General features: G+C 63.1%; 2 protein-coding genes across 5 annotated transcripts; both read right to left on the reverse strand.

The window, feature by feature from the left end:
* Positions 1 to 940: 940 nt before the first annotated feature.
* Positions 941 to 6,686, reverse strand: RAB1B (RAB1B, member RAS oncogene family; the record flags this gene model as incomplete). The annotated part of the gene is made up of 6 exons (XM_084247527.1): positions 6,658 to 6,686; positions 4,958 to 5,030; positions 4,567 to 4,662; positions 4,368 to 4,463; positions 1,228 to 1,359; positions 941 to 1,135 (listed from the first exon to the last, which is right to left on the reverse strand). The coding sequence occupies exons 1-6, from the start codon at positions 6,669 to 6,671 to the stop codon at positions 941 to 943; spliced, it is 606 nt and encodes a 201-aa protein (XP_084103653.1). The 5' UTR covers positions 6,672 to 6,686.
* A 1,490-nt stretch (positions 6,687 to 8,176) lies between these two features.
* KLC2 (kinesin light chain 2) lies at positions 8,177 to 15,605 on the reverse strand (the record flags this gene model as incomplete). Of its 4 annotated transcripts, none has more annotated exons than XM_084240333.1 (15): positions 8,177 to 8,260; positions 8,543 to 8,606; positions 8,823 to 8,947; positions 9,025 to 9,174; positions 9,261 to 9,369; positions 9,687 to 9,754; positions 9,838 to 9,887; positions 10,448 to 10,547; positions 10,639 to 10,812; positions 10,909 to 11,010; positions 11,126 to 11,213; positions 11,821 to 12,043; positions 12,602 to 12,671; positions 12,805 to 13,035; positions 15,363 to 15,605. In XM_084240333.1, 15 exons carry the CDS (start codon positions 15,588 to 15,590, stop codon positions 8,177 to 8,179), a joined length of 1,866 nt encoding a protein of 621 aa, XP_084096459.1. The 4 variants fall into 4 exon arrangements, with proteins under 4 accessions (XP_084096459.1, XP_084096457.1, XP_084096456.1 ...); XM_084240331.1 differs by having other exon boundaries at positions 8,549 to 8,606; positions 15,363 to 15,590; XM_084240330.1 differs by having other exon boundaries at positions 8,549 to 8,606; positions 9,838 to 9,941; positions 15,363 to 15,590.
* Between the last annotated feature and the right edge of the window lie 2,362 nt (positions 15,606 to 17,967).

Below are 17,967 nucleotides of genomic sequence, written 5' to 3' on the forward strand. Positions count from 1 at the left end.
GAGGGCGGGAGTGGCGCGGCCCCCAGCCCTGGGCTGTGCCCGCATTCCCCACAGAAGTAGCCAGGGGTGGGGGGGCAAGGATCCACCCCCATGGGCTCCAAGGGCCATAAGGAGAAGCCAGACTTGCCGCCTGGGAAAGGGAGGAGGTGCTGGCAGGCTGAGGGTTAAGGCTGGTGCCGGCCTGGGGCCCCAGTGGGCCTTCCGCCTCCGCCTGCCTCGGGGACAAAGGGGCACGGTGGGCAGGCAGCACATGGGCCTGGCTCTGGCAGGGCAGGGGGCGGCAGGAGCAGGCTCCCTCTGGGCACAAAACACTGGCCCAGTGCGGCTGCCCGCCCACCTGCCCCGGATGTGCTCAGGCCTCACCACGCTGGACGGCTGAGCTGTGACAGGTGTGGGAGGAGGCACGCCAGAGAGCCGAGGAGGGCTGCCGGGCCCCTGCGGCCCCCATGGTCGTCCTGAGGCCCGGGCGCCGCATCCCAGGTCCTGGCCTGGATCCCCAGCCCCATTCCCGGCCCTGGCACAGACAGCAGTCAGCGGCAGCAGAGGCCGGGGGGCCCTCAGCTCTCAGGGGAGGGTTGGAGGAAAGGAAAAAGGGTAAGGAGAGAAACCTGCTGCAGCATACGTGGGAGGCAGGGGAGGGAGACAGACGGAGGAGCCCTCCTCCCAAAGAAAGGTGTGTGCTAGGGTATCTCTTAACGTTACCCAGAGGCAGCAGCAGAGCAAGCCCCCGCCCCCAGCCCAGCCCTAGGTCCCCTCCCTAAGGGGCCCTGACAGAACTGGGGCTCAGGGCGGCAGGCAGATGGGCCAGAGGGAGATGGGGAGCTCAGGACACCCCAAAGCCACAGACTCAAATGCCCCAGGAAAGGGAGGCACCTCCTGCCCCCTCCAGGGGCATCATCTGGAGAAGGTGCCCCATCCTGTCCCAGCCCACACGCCCCTCCTAGCAACAGCCCCCACCAGCCGGCTTCACGGGGGTGCTGTCAATCTTGAGGTTGGGCCGCTCACCCCCCGAGGCGGCCCCAGGCCCCATCCGCTTTTTGATCTCAGCAGCCATGGTCATGAACGCCTGCTCCACGTTGGTCGCGTTCTTGGCACTCGTCTCCAGGAAGGGGATGCCCAGGGAGTCTGCAAACTCCTGCAGGGCGAGAGAAGGGGCGTGGAAGGGGCAAGCGTGAGGGGCGGGTGGGGGCCCCAGCCTCTGCGGGCGGCGGCCCGGGCCCCACTCACCTTGGCTGTGGTGTTGTCCACCACCTTCTTAGTGGTGAGGTCGCTCTTGTTGCCCACCAGGAGCTTATTGACGTTCTCGCTGGCGTAGCGGTCTATCTCCTGCAGCCACTGCTTCACGTTGGCATAGGATTCCTAGAGCGGCCAGGGTCCAAAGTTACTTTGCTCCCCAATTCCTACCCCACCCTAGGCCCGGAAAACAGGGCTTTTTGGGGTGAAGAGGTTGGTCCTGAGAGAGACAGGCACCTTGAGCTCAGGACCCTGAGGAAGCCCCCCTAAGCAGGCTTCCTCCCTGCCCTCCTCCATCTAGAGACCCCCAGAGTCCTGGCAGTTTGCCTAAAGGCCCGCCAGCCTTGCTTCCTGCAGCTCCTCGGCGCTCCCAGACCTGGAACGGGCCAGCCCAACTCAGGTGGGTACCAGACACCTGGCATCAGGAAAGACAAGCCAGGAAGAGACAGAAGCAGAGAGTAACAGGTTGGCGAGAGCCGCAAGCGCCTGCGGTGGCGCTCAAATCCCTTTAAGCTTGAATATCTGTCGCAGGTGGACAGTGCCCCCGCAGGGAACCCGGGCCGAGGAGGGAGACAGGTGCCCTGAAACAGCCCGATGTTTGGCATGCTTCTGGTATCAGCCGCCTCCACATTCAGTCAGGCTCCCCAGTCCAGCCAGTGCCCAACCCCATACATGGACCAAGGACAGAACTTTCAGGAAAGGGCTCGAGCTAGAGCCACTTTCCCTTCTTAGGAACGCGACATCACACTGGGCTCAAACTCGCACCTCCAGCCACGCCTCAGGTTGGCCCCCGAGCGAGGCACAGGGGACAAGGGTGGGAGTCACACCCGGTTCTCCCGAGACAGCAGGGGACAAAGGAGCACACCATGCCCAGGGCAGCCCATGCCAGGATGACAGGGTGGGCTGCAGGCAGGAGCTGCTGGGGCCACAGAACAGCCTCAGCCCACAAGTGTGAACCCATCGTGCGGGGGAGCAAGGTCAGAGATGGGAAGGGCGCCGGGCATGATATCCTGGGGGGTGGGGAGAGAACTGTGGCTGCGATGCTGGCCCTGGGCAGGGGTGGAGGGCAGGCAGGCCAGAGCACGGAGGGGTCAGCCTGGCTACATCTCGGACCACCAGGGGCCAGCAGGTTCCTCAGGAAGGAACGGCAGGAGCAAGCCTTTGTTCTGGGGTGACAGTCCGGGAGGAGATGGGACCAGATCAGACCAGCCAGAAGGGACACCCACGGGGAGGTGTCAGAGCAAGGCGGGGAGGAGGGGCCCTGAGCCGGCGAAGAGCTGAGGACTCAGAGGCACACTGGCGGGGTCAGGCCCAGGCTCTGCCGCACTCTGAGGGCCTAGATTCAGCGCCTGACCTCTCTCCGCCTCAGTTTCCTCACTGCACAAAACAGTGCCTCCGGAAGGGGCTGTTGTGAGCGCGAGATAACGAATGCCGGCCTGTCTCATAACAAGTGCTTAATTAGCTGGAGCTGCTATTATCCTCATCACTGCTATTATTACGAGGGGACGCTCAGAGGGGGATGACAGGGAAGCAGAGGAGCCCTGGGGCTGACTAGATGGAGGAGGGGAGCATTTCTGGTCAGGCGCAGGAACTCTGCTACCAAGACGGGGAGGAAGCTGGTCTGGGAAGAGATGCTGTTTTGCAGATGGTCGAGCTCAGGAGAGGCTGTCCAGGGGCAGGAGAGGGGGCGCCTGGGAGCCTAAAACCCCAAGTTCAGATGCCAGCTTTGCTTTTCCTGACTGTGAGGCCAGGCGCAAGTTACTTAACGCCTTGCCAAGGGTGTCTCCTCCTCTGGAAACAGGGGCGCCGACACTTAGTTCACCGGGCAACACCGTGAAAATCAGGTCCACCAGACAAGAAGCGCCGGAGGGCGGGCGGGCGGAGGTGAACCGCGACGCCCCGGAGAGGCCGTCAGAGCACCGGAGAAGTCAAATCACAGAGTAGCCAGAAGGGCGCAGGGCAGTCCGGGAGAGGCAGGGGTTGGAGTTGGGGAGCCCAATATCTGGGAGTGTGAGGAGCAGCCAAGGCAAGCCAGTAAGAAGCCTCTGAAGGAGAAGGACGCGGCGGGAATGGGGAGCCACTGCAAAGAAGAAGTTTTTCAAGGAGAGAGAAGAGAACAGAGCTAAAAGCCCCGAGGAGTCAGGTGGGGTGAAAACTGAAATAAGGTCAGGGATTTGGCAGCGAGAGGGGGAGGTGACCTCTGTCCGAGTGGCACACAGTTCACCCACAGCTGGCTGCCCAGGGGCCACCACCAACCCTGGGGAGCCAAAAGGCCTCAGGGTGGGGCTGCATCCTGGACCCTGGGGGCTGGCCCCTGTCAGCTACGAGGCTGGGCACAAGGCAGAGATTCCATCTCTGTCCCACCGCTGACTAACTGCCTGGCCCTGAGGAGCCAGCTCACCACACCGACCCATTTCCCTACCCGTCACCCAGGGACACAGGCGGCCTCTTTAGGGTGCTATAAGCATCACAGGCAGCAAACAGGTTCTGCGAATGCTAAGGTGGGGGGAACTATGGCGGTCAGCAGCACCACTGCCAACGACAGAGACCAGGCACCTGACGCGGCCTCAGGCCCCTGGCTGCCTTGGTGAGGCCTTCACGTGCTCTGAAGTGCAACCAGTCAGCTGGCTAACCCCCTGCAAGCACCAGGGCCCGGCGGGTCTCTCAGAAGGTGGCAAGTCTGGCAGGGAGGTGTGAGACCTGGTTCTGCTAAGACCCTACAGCAGGGCCTCGGGAGGACCCACCCCGTAGCTGCTCCCCTCTAATGAGCTGAACACGTTCTCCTTCCCAGGCAGCATCAGAGAGATAATGTGGGGCCTCCCAGGTGCCTAGGGGTTAAGCTATCACCTCTACATCGTGAGTTCCATCCCTGGCCAGGGAGGTCATCCACATGGCGCAGCAGACCTCTCCTGACTCGCCCGCTGCTCCCCTCAGCAGTGGATTTCAGTAGATCCGCCTGTTCTGCTCCCCACTCTGTCTCTGGTGAATCCTCTCACCTCCCGCACCTCTGGCCTGCACTCTGGTTCTTCCACACAGAAATAAAAAAAGGGAAAGAGAGAGTGGGAAGAGAAAAAACAAGAGCCAAAGCCTTGGGGTTGAAAAGGCCACGGAGGGGACAGGGGGCGCAGGAGTACCTGATCAGTGACGTCGTACACCACGATGATGCCATGAGCCCCCCGGTAGTAGCTGGAAGTGATGGTCCGGAACCGCTCCTGACCAGCTGTGTCCCACTACCAGACAGGAGAGGGGCAGGTCAGCCCTGGGCCCAAGACACAGCCCGCCCTCTCGAGGTGGTGTGTGCACACCGGGGGCTCTGGGGGGAGCTGCACTCACGATCTGAAGTTTGATGGTTTTGCCATCCAGCTCAATGGTTCGGATCTTGAAGTCCACCCCGATGGTGCTGATGTAGCTCTCTGTATACGTGTCGTCCTGGATGACCGGGAACCCATGGGATGGCCTGAGCGAACAGGCCCGAGACCCACCGGGAAAACCTCCCTCATGGCTCACGCCCCAATCTTCTCCTAACCACCACGCCCCAGTCCTCGGCACTCCACCTTGCCAGCCCTGTGCCCCTGGCTGAGTCGGATGCGGTGCTCGCAGGTCCTGCCACTTCACCTGTGGGCCCCTGGGTCTTACAACCGTTCTCTTATGGCTTGCCTCTTCTCCCTCCTGCCCCACCCCCACCGTCAGCAGCCCAGGGATGACAGGGGGGCTTCTTACTCACAGCAAACCGCAGGAGTAGGCATGACTTGCCCACACCAGAGTCACCAATCAAAAGCAGCTTAAACAGGTAGTCACTAGAGAGAAAGGAGGGGAAGGCGTGAAGGCAGGCAGGGAGCCCACGTGCCGACACCCCGGAGTCACAGTAGCAGCATTTCCCTGCATTGTGAGGTGGGCCTCGGCCTAGGGTGTTGAAGGCGCTCACAGGATCCTCCCACTAGTCCCCGGAGCGGGAGGGTGACCAGCGCCCTGACACTGCTGGCCCGAAAGGCTGAGTGTGAAGTCCCACTTTACAGAGAAAGAGACCAAGGCCCAAAGGGGGACGTGACTGGCCAAGGACCACAACCAGTTAGAGACCAGAGCTGGACATCTTACACCCTGATTCCTGAGATTCAGGTCCACAGGGGCTACTAAAGGAACCCTCACTGCACACCCCTGTGAATGCCTGGCTTCACAGGGGAGGAGAAGCCACCCCAACAGTGAATATCTATACAAAGAGCCTCGGGGGAAGCCACTAACACATTCAACAAGTGACAGTGACAAGGGCAGTTAGGATGGGTGGTGCTCCTGCCTGTGCTGGCCCCATGCTAAGTACTTCTATGCTAAGTACATCTTGCCCAAGCCTCCCATCAGTCCAAAAAAGTGGGTGTTTTTATTTCCAGCTAATGTGAAAACTAGAGGTAGGAGAAAGGAAGCGACTTGTCCTAAGATATGTCATGGTTAACTTTTAAGACTGGCAAAAATTGTTCACAATTCAAAGTCTCTGTGGGAGACTACTGGTTGCCTACTCTGTTGCTCTTTCTGCTCCAGCTCAGAACTGCCCTTTCCCCAAGGAAATCTGAAGCCTGGATCCGAGGACAAAAAGGAAGTGGCAGAAGAGGAAGAAAATAACCGCACTTGGGAAAACTGTCAGTGCACGAGGTGGGGGCCACCTACTCGCTGGGGGAGTGACCAAGAAGTGAAGCGAGTATGAGAGGCAGAATCCCACTGGAAGGGGAGAAGCAAACGCCACGTTCCTCTAAACTCCATCGGCAGGGTGACAGCGAGGGGAGGGGTGCGACGGTAGCCCTGGGGGCCTCGCAGAGGTGAGGAGAGGGCGGCAGGAGACCCGCCGCCAAGCCGCCGGGCCACCCGGGCAAGGGGCAGAGCGGCAATCCTGGAGGGGGGATCCGCGGGGCAGCGACCCAGAGCGGCGCGTCGGGGCCTCCCGCGCCTGACCAGTCCCTGGGTCAGCCCAGGAAGAAGATTCCGGGAGAAGGGGAAGGGCAGTGGGGTTTGCGGTCCGATCTAAAGGGCCCGAGATCACAAACTACGTGGCGACGGGCTCCAAAACGTCGGGGCAGTGGTCCGCATCCGGACCGCCTCTCTGAGCAGCAGGTGGGGAAACTGAGGCCTGAGGACCAGGGCTGCGGGGTCACCTGACCGATGAGGGCTGGTAGGGTCGGTGCCTCAGACTCCTGGTAGTGCCCCTTGGGGTCGCAGTCACTGGGCCACCGGAGCAAGAACTTGGGGTGTAGCGCCCGGGTCCTGGGGGCCCGGAGGGGAGGAGCAGGACCCGGATGTGAGGGGAGGGGGTCAGCGGAAGAGGGACCCGGATGTGGGGGCGCCGCGCTGTCCTGACCCAAGCCGGACAACCCCGGTAAGCGTACAGCCCCGTATTCTGGATCGAGGCTGCGCCGGACGGCGCGGGCGGGGCTCACTCACTATTCGGGGTTCATGGCGGCGGCGGCGGCCCGCTCGGTCGCTCCCAGTCGGCTCTGCTCCGCCTCCCGTTCCAAGATGGTGGCCGCTCCGCCCCAAAGGCCCCGCCCGCCACGCGCAGGCGCAAACACTCCCCATTGGGGCCTGGACGCATTGCTTCTTGGAACTTGTAGTCTTCTTACACTGACCGACTGGTCCCTGCTGCGCAGGCGTAACCGGAGACCTGGGCGTCCTCGCCAACACCCTCCTCCTCACCGCCGCGCATTGCCTTGTGGGGCTTGTAGTTCGCCGCCCAGACGCACCTGGGCGTGAGGACTGCGTCCCCGAGTGCGAAGGCGTCGCGGCGTTGGAAGCTCAATTTGAAGTTGACACGTTTCACATCTGTCTGACAGAGGCCGTCACCTCTCCCCTCCCACCTCCAGAAGTTGTGAGCATTAGTAAAGTCAATTTATGCAGGGCTCTTCGCGTGCTAGTGTCACAGCCCGGAACGGTGTCATCACCCACGTTTTAAAGATGAAGCAGCGACAACTCCCTCAAGGTCAAGCCGCTTGGTCGGGGCAGAGCTCACCGCAAGCCCACGGCCTTACCATCTCAGAGGTCGAAGTTGTTAGGAAAAAAATTGAAACGGGGGGGTCCCCTAACCATCCCGGGACGGGGCGGGGTGTCCGGGCTCCCGCGCACCCCGCGCGCCGACCTCCCGACCCCGCCCCAGCCTGGAGACGCCAAGCCCTCGGCCTCTGCCCCAAACACGCCTGGCTCAGATTCAAACCGTCTTTATTTCTACAGCAACATTTGAAAATAGAGGGCGACCGCCTGACACCCCCTCCCCCAAAAGTGGGGCGGCCCATCCGGCACGGCAGTCCCCGCCCCTCGCGAAGCAGCAGGCGTGGGAGGCGCAGCGCCCGGCCGAGCCTGGGGGCGGGCAGTGCACAGGCCCGGCGCCGAGGGGTGATGGTGGGGCGGGGTGCCCCTCGGAGAAGACCCAGGGACCCTTGGGGGAGGCGCCGCCCGGAAAGGTGGTGCCTGGGAGATACCACCACGCGAAATGGGGGTGATTAAGGCCTGGGCGGTACCACTGGAGAAGGGCGGGGTGAGGCAGGTACACCTTGAACTGAGGGGAGGGCGCGGCCAATAACTTATTTCTCTATATACAGAAGCGATGGGCCGAGGGCAGGGGTGCTGGAGGACGCGGGGGCTTCGTGTTCCTGGCCCGGGGTGGGGGCGGGGGTGGCGAGGGGGGCTACTGAGTGTCTACCTTGGAGACTAGGGCTAGCCTCTCCCATGGCCCTGAACCTAGGGAAGAGGGGGCCCTGCTGGAGGGAATAAATAAGGGGCAGAGCTGGAACAGGCAGGCCCAGCCTCCAGGGCTCAGGCAGAAATGACAAGGGAGGAGGTTACCCTGAGATTGAACAGAAAAGACGGGTTCTTGGGAGAGACAGGCGGGCAAGCAGCAGGCCCAAGCGCAGGGCTGGGGTGGGGAGAGTGGCGGGAGGAGGCTCTGGCGCCGGTGGCCCCTTCAGGATTAGCCCACCAGGGAGCTTCGTCGGGAGAGGTCCATGGAGCTGGAGCTGAGGGTGCGGCTGTCAGAGAGGCCTGTCCCTCCAGCCTGTGGGCAGAGGGGGTGGGTGGCTCAGCCTCATGCTGCTGCGGGGCTGTGCTTCCCTGGCCCCAGAGGGATCCGACCAGCCAGAGCCCAGGCCCACGACTGGGTGCTGACACTCCCACCCAGCCAGTCGCATGTCTTCATTTGTCTCCCCAGTGTCCAGCCCAAAGCCAGGCCTGGGACAGAGACAGGCACTATTGCCAGATGAAGACATGCTGGAGGACAAGTTGGGGTGACTCTGGCCATGCAGACCTGGGGTCTGAGGCCTGGCCCTGACCCGCCCACCCATACCTGGGCTGGCTCTTCCACACTCTTGTTGAGGAAGTTGAGGGAACTGGCCCGCTTCATCCTAAGGGGAAAGATGACAGGGATTTATTTGCTCGTGATGGAACTGGGGGTTCCAGCATGGGGGCTGGGGAGAGGCCGAGAGGCGGGAGCACATCTGGTGGGTAGTGGTACTTGAGAGATGAGGAAGTTCACCTCAGAGGCCAGGGACTCCTCTGCGGTTGGGATGAATCTTGAAAGGCTCACCCAGGATTGGGGTTCACTGGGAGTAGGGGCTTACCTGGGATTAGGGGGCTCCTGGGGGCCACCACCCTGCAGCTTTTTCACCAGCATCTCGCTGCTGCGCCTTAGAGCATCTCGGAGCTTCCCAAAGGAGCCACTGCGCCGCAGGGAGCCGCTGCCATCCTGTGGGGCAGGCGGGTTTCTCTCTTAAGCCCTGCTGGCTGAAAGCCTCCTGGCTCCCCCTCAGCCCCCAAACTCACCCCACTCCACTCAGCGGCAGGCCCTGTTTCCTCCAAGTCAGACTCAGATCGTGGCCCAGCCCCCTCACGGCTGCCACGGCGGTCTCCCCGCCCAGCACTGCCATCTTTCAGCAATTCCACCACCTTGGTCTGGCTGGCAGGGTCCAGGCCCTGAGGGAGGGCAGGAGTATGAGGCAGAGCCTAGGTCCAGACACGGACAGCACACAAACCTCTGTGCACCCCACTGCCTGCCCCACCTGCTTGCGGCTGCGGCTGGCACAGTCCTCCAGCGTGTGCGCGGCCTCCAGCTTGCCCTGGCGCCGGTACAGGGCCCCCAAGCTGCGCAGGGTGGTGTTGACTGTGGGGCTGTGGATGGGACGACGTCAGCTTCAACCTCGCGTTCCCCAGGACCCAGGGCCCATCCTGTGTCCAGCCCCTCCTCCGGGTCAAGTGCTGTGCTCGGCTGCCTGGACTCTCCTGTCCTGGGGAGCGGCCCCGGGCTGGGGATCTGGTCCACTGCCCAGGCGGGGTGATGCTACTGAGGGACAATCAGGCTGCCCTAGGGCGGGAAGCTGCCTCGGGACAGGCAGCCTGAGACTCAGTCCTTGAAGGATGAGCTTTGGGGGGGCCAGGGGTTAAGCGATACGGGGCGCTGAGCCTGGCTGCGGCCCCACAGTCCTCACCTATCTACTTTACAGGCCTTGTACCAGCTGCCATATTCCCCGTAGGGGGTGCTGTCCCGGCGCTTATCCTGGGGGAAAGAACGGTCAGCGGAGGTGGGAGAAGGCCCTCAGCCCACACGTCCCCGACAGCGCCCCCGCCCCACCGAGCTACCTTGCTCTCCTCCCGCTCCTCTGCGTGCATCCAGATGGGCTTGTTGTCCCCTGGGGGAGAAACAAGGCTGTCACCAGCCAACCATACGGGCCTCCTGGTGGGACCTGCACACAGGCCTGGGGTCTGGGGCAGGGCTCCGGGGCACCAGGGTGGACCAGGGAGGACCAGGGGGAGGCTTTGTTGAGGAAATGAATGAACAAAAAACAGACCTTTGAAAACATTACTACTGACCCTCCTCTGGAACCGAGGTGACCACGGCACAGGGAGGGGGGACCCCTGCACAACAAACACCCACACCTGACACTCAGCCGGAAATGACAGGCATCGGGGCCAGAATCGACCACCCAGAGGAGATACTGGAGTAGGCCCTCCGGGGGAGCAGCTGTCTGGTGGAAAAGGGGAAGAGACTACAGCCGCGCGTGCATCGAAGGGTGTGGAAGGGCCAGGTGGCTGTGAGGTAGGTGTGTGCGTTCACATGTGCACCCAAAGGTGAGGCTGGGCTACCTGCCGGTCCCTGCTCCAAGGAGCTGCTGGGGAGGCATCTGCCCCAGCTGCGGGGGAGCGAGGGGCCCGCGCTGGGCGAGCCGGGGCACCCGCAGCCACTGCTCACCGTTCACAGAGCCGAACTCCTTCTCGTGCGCGCGCGTGAGGATCTCCTTGTACAGGATCTCTGCATCCTGGTACTTGCCCTGCTTCAGGTAGCAGGAGGCCTGAAGGGGCGGGCCCAGGGGTGAGCGGGTCCTCTTCCTTTCCTTCCTGCCCTGCCTTGGCCCCCTCCCAACCCCTCCCGGCCCACGGCACCAGGTTGTTCTTGGTCTTGGCCACGTTGGGGTCGTCAGGCCCGAGGCGGGTGGCGTAGATCTCCAGCGCCCGCCGGTAGTAGTATTCCACTTCCTCAGCTTTGCCCTGGTTCTGGCACAGCAGGGCCAGGTTGCTCAGCTGCTTGGCCACATCTGGATGAAACTTGCCTAGGACCTGGAATGGGATCCCGGGCCAGGGGTTGGGCTCAGAGCCAGCTTAGGCCCCTGCCTGCCCAACCCACCTGTCCTGCCCACACCTGCCAGGCCTTACCTTCTCCCGGATCTCCAATGCCCGCTTGCACAGGGGCTCGGCCTCCTTGTACTTGCCCCGCTTGCCATACAGAACCGCCAGGTTGTTCAGTGTTGCAGCCACCTGGGGGTGACGGAGGAGAAGATGGAGGTTCCAGGATCAGGGACCCTGATGGCAGGGACTGAGGAACTTGGGTACTAACCCAGGGGCAGCCCCACTTACGCCTGCCCTCACTCACAGCAGGATGGTCCTTGCCCAGCGTCTTCTCGCGGATGGCCAGGGCATCATTGAGCAGGTGGGCAGCCTCCTTGTACTTGTTCTGGTCCCTGTAGGCGGGCAGGAGGATGGTGAGGTAGTCCTCCAGCCCAGGCCCTGCCCTTAGGGGCCCAAGAGTCCCATGGGGACCGCGCTTATCTATACTGGCACAACAGTGTGACCCAGAGCCTGGGGAGATGTGCCCAGCTCCTGCCTGCCAGGAGCTGGGGGGACTCTGGGCAGTTCACAACCACTAAGGCATGCAGAGGCGGGGTACAAGCAGACCCCACCGCCTCACGCCCGGTGCTCCTTGTTCTCCAGTCCCCAGTGCCTCTGCTCACGCTGCTCGTCTCCCACCCTCTCGTGTTCTGGGCAAGCACATCTCTCCCGCAGGGCCCTCCTTAAGCCTTGGCACCTGAGTTGTGCCGCCTCCCAGGGGACCTGGAGTCCTCATGTGCTGCCCACACTTGACTGAGGCTGCTTCATGTCCACAGCCCCGGCCCACACTGCCCAGGCACCGCTTTGGCACCATGTGGGCCAGACCCCTCTGGGCACAAGCTCCTTTCTCTCCGCCTTACTCCCTGATGCAGCCGCGCCCCGGGCACAGCGGCACTGAGGGCGTGTGGCCAAGGCGGGAGCCTCCGGGAGCCCAGGGCCGGGGGTCGGAGGAGCCCTCACCGGTAGACCAGCGCCAGGATGTTCAGCATGGTGGCCACGTCGGGGTGGTCATGGCCCGATGTCTTCTCCAGGTCCTCCAGGGCCTGCTTGCACAGGGGCACGGCTACCTCGTAGCGGCCCTGCGAGGCGTACTGGATCACCAGGTTGTGCAGGGTGCGGAGCCGGGCTGGGATTTCGTAGCCCCCATGCTGGGCAGCTACATCCCCTCCTCCAGGGCTGGGGGCTGCAAGGCCAAGGGCAAGAGGTCAGATGGGCCGATGATGCCTGGGGCTCGCTGACCCTGCCAGCCACGCCTGTGACCTGCCTGACATGAGGTCCCAAGTCAGTCACTAACTATTCCACCTCAGTTTCCCCAGCTGTAGAGTCGCCCCACAGAAAGAGCAGGTAGGCACCCTGAAATATTTCCAGCTGTGTGTCCCCCAGCAAGTCCGCCAACCTCTGAACCTCAGCCTCCTCATTGCACAACGAGGCTCCGGTGGCCCCCACGGCCCACAAGCAGGCTCAGCACGGCCCGTGGCATCCTCTTTCTCCCTTGGAGGCTGGGGGTGGGGCGGGAACTCTACTCATGCTCAGAGCAACCACGGGCCCAGAGGGACTTGACCCAGACGGACAGCGGTGCTCGCCCCTCCGAGAGCTGGGGCGGGGGAGGGCAGAGGCAACTGGTAAACCTGCCTTTAAGTTAAGCGCTAACGTGCTGGACGTTCCGGTCAGAAGACAGACAGGAAAGGAGGGGCAGACAATCCGCCCTTCCTGCCGCCCGCCCCCAGCTGCCCGTCCACACCTGGGCTCTGCTCCTCCTCGTTGGGGAACAGGTCATCCAGAGAGTCTTTGGGGACATCTCCCTTCTCCTCCTGGGGAAGAGACAGGACAGAGCATCAGGGAAGGACACGTCGAGTGGCCGCCCCTCCCCCCCATCTGCTCCTGCTGCCCCCTCCCTGTTCCCGGGCGCCCCCTTTGGGTGGGGCTGCAGCGGCAGGGGCTCACGTTGGGGGATGTGTCCTCATCCAGCTTGCGGATCTGGCTCATGAACAGCAAGTGCTGCTTTTCCTCCTCGAGCTGGGCCACCGCCTGCTCGCTGCGCTGCAGCTTCTGCTGCGTCCCTGCCAGCTCCTCCCGCAGCCACTGGTTCTCCTGCACCAGGCGCCGCACCTGAGCCCGCAGCTTCTGCTTCTCCGACTCCACGGCCCCCAGGTGGCTCGACAGCGCCAGGATCACCTGTGGCAGGCGGCCGGGGTGAGGGCCAGAGCCCCGTCCACCCCTCGGCCTGGGGGCCCCAGCACTGGGCTCCTGTGAAGAGCTGGGCAGGGCATGCCTGAGGAGCCGCAAGGCTGGGGGCCTCAAAGCTCTGCTCTCGCCAAGGGAGTGGCCCCCATGGGTCCAAGAGACCACAGACTAAGACCCAAACCCAAGAGGCCCGAGGAGCCCCAACAACTTCCTTCGAGGGTCAGAGCTCCCACCCTGGCTCCGCGGGCCTTGAGAAAGCCCGCCCTCTCCTGGGCCCCCGCACATCTCCACAATGACGGGCTGTTCCCTCACTGGGCTGCTGGGACTGTGGGGTGCTGTGCTTTCCCGGCACTGGGGCTTCTCTTCCTTTCCCTCTTGGGGGTTACAATGACGTCCCCGCAGCCACGCCCTATAACACTGCCCCCCCCCACAAGTGGGCGCTTTCCCGAAGAGCCCTGATCATGCAGCTGAGGGCACCAGAGACTAGCCAAGGGTCCAGGGCAGTCCCCGGCCTTCTGCAGTTCCCAGGGAGGGGAGGGGTGTGTGTCCCAAACCCCTGTGATCTGGGGAACCACAGAAACAGGAAGGAGATCCAGAGACCTTAGCAACCCCTCCCCTGACTCCTGTCCCAAGCTCCTGCTCTCCCTGCCTCGGGACCTCGCACAGGCTCTGCCCTTTCTCCACCTTTTGCACTCAGGGCCTTTTCTGCACTGAGGCCTCTTCCCCCTTATGCCCTCGGCCCCAGGAAAATAGGGCACCTTCCCCTGCCCCCTCCAGATCACCCCATTCCCCATCCGTGGGGGTGGCTGTGCACACCAGAAGGGGGACCCCAGAAGGGGGACATGTTCATCTCTGCACCTGACAGCCAAACAGCTGTGGAGTGAATGACCAATGCGTTGCCGTTGCAGAGCGCCCGGGACCTGGGACCTTAGCCAATGCCTAAGTGACAGGTGTTCTCACAACACTATCCTTAAAAAAAAATAAAATAAAATAATGATCCCTCAACAGCCTGGAAGTAGATGCAGCAGATGACATGATCCCTATTTTGAAGACAAGGAAACCAAGATGATACCACCTGCCCGGGACTCAGCCAGTCAGTGTCTCAGCAAGATAGGAAGCGGCCAAGACTCTCCCCCTAGCCCAGCTCCTTCTATGCCCCACTATCCCCTGGTGTGTCCATCTGCATATCCCCCCCGACTCCCCAGCTTAAGACAGCCACACCAGAACTCCTGATCCATCCAGTTCTCGCATCTCTCAAACATGCTCACACCACAAACCTGGGAGTTGCCCCCTCCTCCCCCCGCCTCCCGGGCGCCATCCTGCTGGACCTACCTCCAGTGCTCAAGGTCTCCTCTCCACCCTCATGGCCACCCCTGTAGGCCAAGACACCACTGACCACTTGAACTCCAGCAGTTGAACTTGAACTCCTGCCTGCTTTTACCTTGGCCTGACCCACTACAGTTCATTCTCCATATCTCAGTCATAGGAAATTCTAAAAACCCAAGTCAGCCTCCAAGGTCTCCCCAATTTCCTGAGAATAAATCCACACTGATGAGGCACAACATGACCTGGCCCTGGCCTTCTGCACGGACCTCTTCTGTTTTGCTCTCCGTCCCCGTGATCACAGAGTTCCCCCCACTGCCCCACCACGACAAGATCTCTCTACCTCAGGACTTTTGCACATGCAACCTTTCAAGGCCTTTCTGGAGGCAGGTTCACTCCTTCCTTCAGACCTTGATTTAAATGTCATTAGTTCACAAGTCTTGTCTAACAATAGATAAGGCCTCGTGAAACAATCACAAGAGCTTATTCTTTTTTAAAGAGAACTTCTGTCTATTTGTAATAAATGCATGTGTGTTTCTTTCTCTCTTCCTACTGGACTAGGGCAGGGATCTTGTCTGCCTTGTTGGAGGGTATCCCTGGCATCTAATGCATTGTCTGGCACATAGAAGGCACTTCATAATGCACCTGCTAATGAATGACTAAAAGAATGAATTTGGAGGAAAAAAAAAATTGATGGGGGTTTCTCTTAAGGATTTCCTTTTTGTTCTCCTATGACATTTGCAGTCTACTACCTAGCGGAGAAGCCAGTAACGGGGCTGAGTTCAGGCGGGGCTGCAGGATGATCAGGCTCCCCCAAGGGAGGCAATGGCACAGCTGGGCCTCCAAAGCCCATTCATTTCTTCAACAGTCAGGGGCCTACCAAGGGGTTTCAGGGGACAGATAGTTCCCTGCTCTGATTCCTACACTGCCAGGATCCCCCTGGAAGGCTCCACTCCTCCCGTGACCTCCCACTTCAGCACCCCAGACCAGCCTACCTGGGCCTCCCCCAGCCCCAGCTCGATGGCCTCCAGAGAGCGCCGCAGGAGGACGCAGCGCTCCTGGGAACCGGGTTCGGCATCGCTGGCTTCATGAGTGACCAGGGGAGCGAGCAGGGCACGGTGCTCCCCACGCAGGGTCTCCAGCCCTTGGATGACAGCTTTGGTGCCCAGCACGATGTCATCTTGGCTCAGCTTCTCCTCCCGGGGAAGCACCATCGTGGCCATGGCCGTGCCTCCTGTTAGGGCGAGGGGGCGGGCAGGGGGTGCCGGGCCTGGGGCCACACCGCCGTCCGCCCCGGATTAGGTAAACACCTCCGATCCCCGCGCGCGCCAGGTCCCCGGGGCGCCCGGGTCCCCCGCGGCGGTCCGCACCGTGCCCGCGCTCGGCCTACAGGGGGCGCGCCCGCCCCGTCTCGCCGGGGAGACGCAATGCGGTGCAGACGGTACGGCTGGACTCGGATCCGGCCCAGACCACTGGCTAGGCCGGCTCCGGCTGCCCAGTCTCGGGGTCCCCCGGGGACTCCTCCACACTGGCCAGCGCGCGCCGGAGGGCGGCCCCACGGAGGTGGCGGCGGCTCGCTCCCGCGCGGCAGCCCCCGGGCCCCGGGGACGCGGCCCCAGGCCCCGCAGCGGCCCCCGCCCAGGGGCAGGCGGGCCTCGGAGACCCTCCTCCCGGCAGGCCGACCCCGGGCACCCGCCCCTCCGAGGCGCTGTCTCGAGCTTCCCTCCCGCCCCTCAGGCCGCGCCCGCGACGACGCTTCCCCGGAGACCGGAGCGAAGCCCGGGGACCCCCCGCGCCCCGCCAGGGCCGCGCCCCTTCCCCGCGGGCCGGCCGGGTCCCGCGCAGGCCGCGCCCACGGCGACCCCTCCCGAGGCCGCTCCGCAGCCCCCGCCCCGCTGGGTCTGGCGGCGCCGCTCCCGGCCCGCTCAGCGCGCGCGGACCTGCGCCTCCCGCTCGGGCCCGGCTCCCGCTCCGCGCCGGCTCCGCCCCGCTTCACCCGGACCCGCAGCCGAGCGCGCGTCCCGCCGCCTCCATCCCGCCGGCCTTCCCAGCAGTCCCCGCGCTGCCTTAAAGGTAAAGCCGCTACCTCAGCGGCGTCGGAGGGGGCGAAACGCTCCTCTCGGCCCGCTCGCCGTCTTAAAGGAGCTCCCCCTCCGGCGCTCCCCCGGGCCCGGCAGCCGGGGGCGTGGCCGCGCGTGGGCGGGGCCCCGAGGGGCGGGGCCGGGGTCGCGGGCTCAGGTGCCCGCCCCGCCCCCCGCGCACCTGCGGCGGGACCCGGGCGCTCTCCGCGGCCCAGGCCGCCCGGGCGTGCTCGGGCTCCCGCGGCGGGGGGCCCGGTGGACGCAGCGCGACCCCTGACATGTACTGAGGTCGTTGCACTTGGTGAGTTTGGTGCCTGCGAAGTCTCGAAGCGCTCAGGAAACCCAAGGGCCACGGGCGCTGCGCCGCCTCTCCCCGCGCCCAGCTGCTTGTCTTCGGAGACTGTCCCGCCCCACCCGCTCCTCGGGGCCGCCCGTGGCCCCGGAGGCGACTCACAGCATCTTAGGGCTCTAAGATGGGGGGCGGCAGGAGGGGGCGGGCAGCTTCTGACTTAGAGGAGGGAGGGGTGGCCGGGGGCGGCGGGGCCTCTGCTGAATCAGCGTTGCCTTGCGGGCGAAGGCCTCGGCAGTCGGAGACCGGGCAGTGCCTTTGGGCCGTCGTGATGGCGTTCGGGCTCTGCTTGAGTGTCCTGTCCTCAGACCTTCCCTGATTCCCAGCCCCTCCTGGAGGCCAGTCCATCTCCTGCACCCACTTCAATCTCGCCATGGCATCTGCGGCCTAAGCTCTCCTGGCGGACTCCTCTCCAGACCGCAGGCCAAACCCGTGTGTCTCCTCCACTCCTAGACAGCTCCTGGCCAGCCACAGGGCAGCGCTCTGTGTAAATGTCAGTTTTCGAAAAGGGCAGAAAGGTGAGCCACTCCCAGGGGCACACCGGCACAGCCAGGCCTACTGGGCGCCCATAGGTCCCATGAGTCAGGCTGGCTTCAGCTTCCTGGTGGATGCGATGACCCCTCAGCACCACCTTTGACAGAAATGGAGCTCTGCGTCCTGTGCTGTGAGACAGAGGTTTTCCTGAGCCCCAAAAGTGCCTTCCTGGAGATCTTCCCCACACCAAGCTGAGGCTGTCTATAGAACCCTTGGCTCCTGCTCCCTTTGTCAATGAAGCTATTAGGAGACCTCAGGGGGGCACCACCCCAACTTCTCCCTGCAGCGGGGCTGACCCTTCACCCACACCTGCCGCTGTTTCTGGCTCTCCCCATCCTGCTCTCGCTTTTATGGGTGTAGCTCAACATGTGGACCCAGACACTGCTGAGAATGTGGTGCACAGCCCAGGGCCTCAGGACCCCGACAGACATGGCCTGTGCAGATGGCTGAGGGATAGTGCCCCTGAGAACTCCACCTGCCCACAAGTGAGGCTGACTCTGGGTAGCTCAGTGATACCAGCAGGGTTCTTCTCCCTGACCCTGTGCTTTTGCCAATGATTTTTTTCTCCAGTGAGTCTTAAAGGCAGCTAATGCAGTCACATGATACAAAATTCAGATGGCACATACCAGTTACAAC

Source organism: Talpa europaea (genome assembly GCF_964194135.1).
Source record: "Talpa europaea genome assembly, chromosome: 1".
Taxonomy (NCBI): domain Eukaryota; kingdom Metazoa; phylum Chordata; class Mammalia; order Eulipotyphla; family Talpidae; genus Talpa; species Talpa europaea.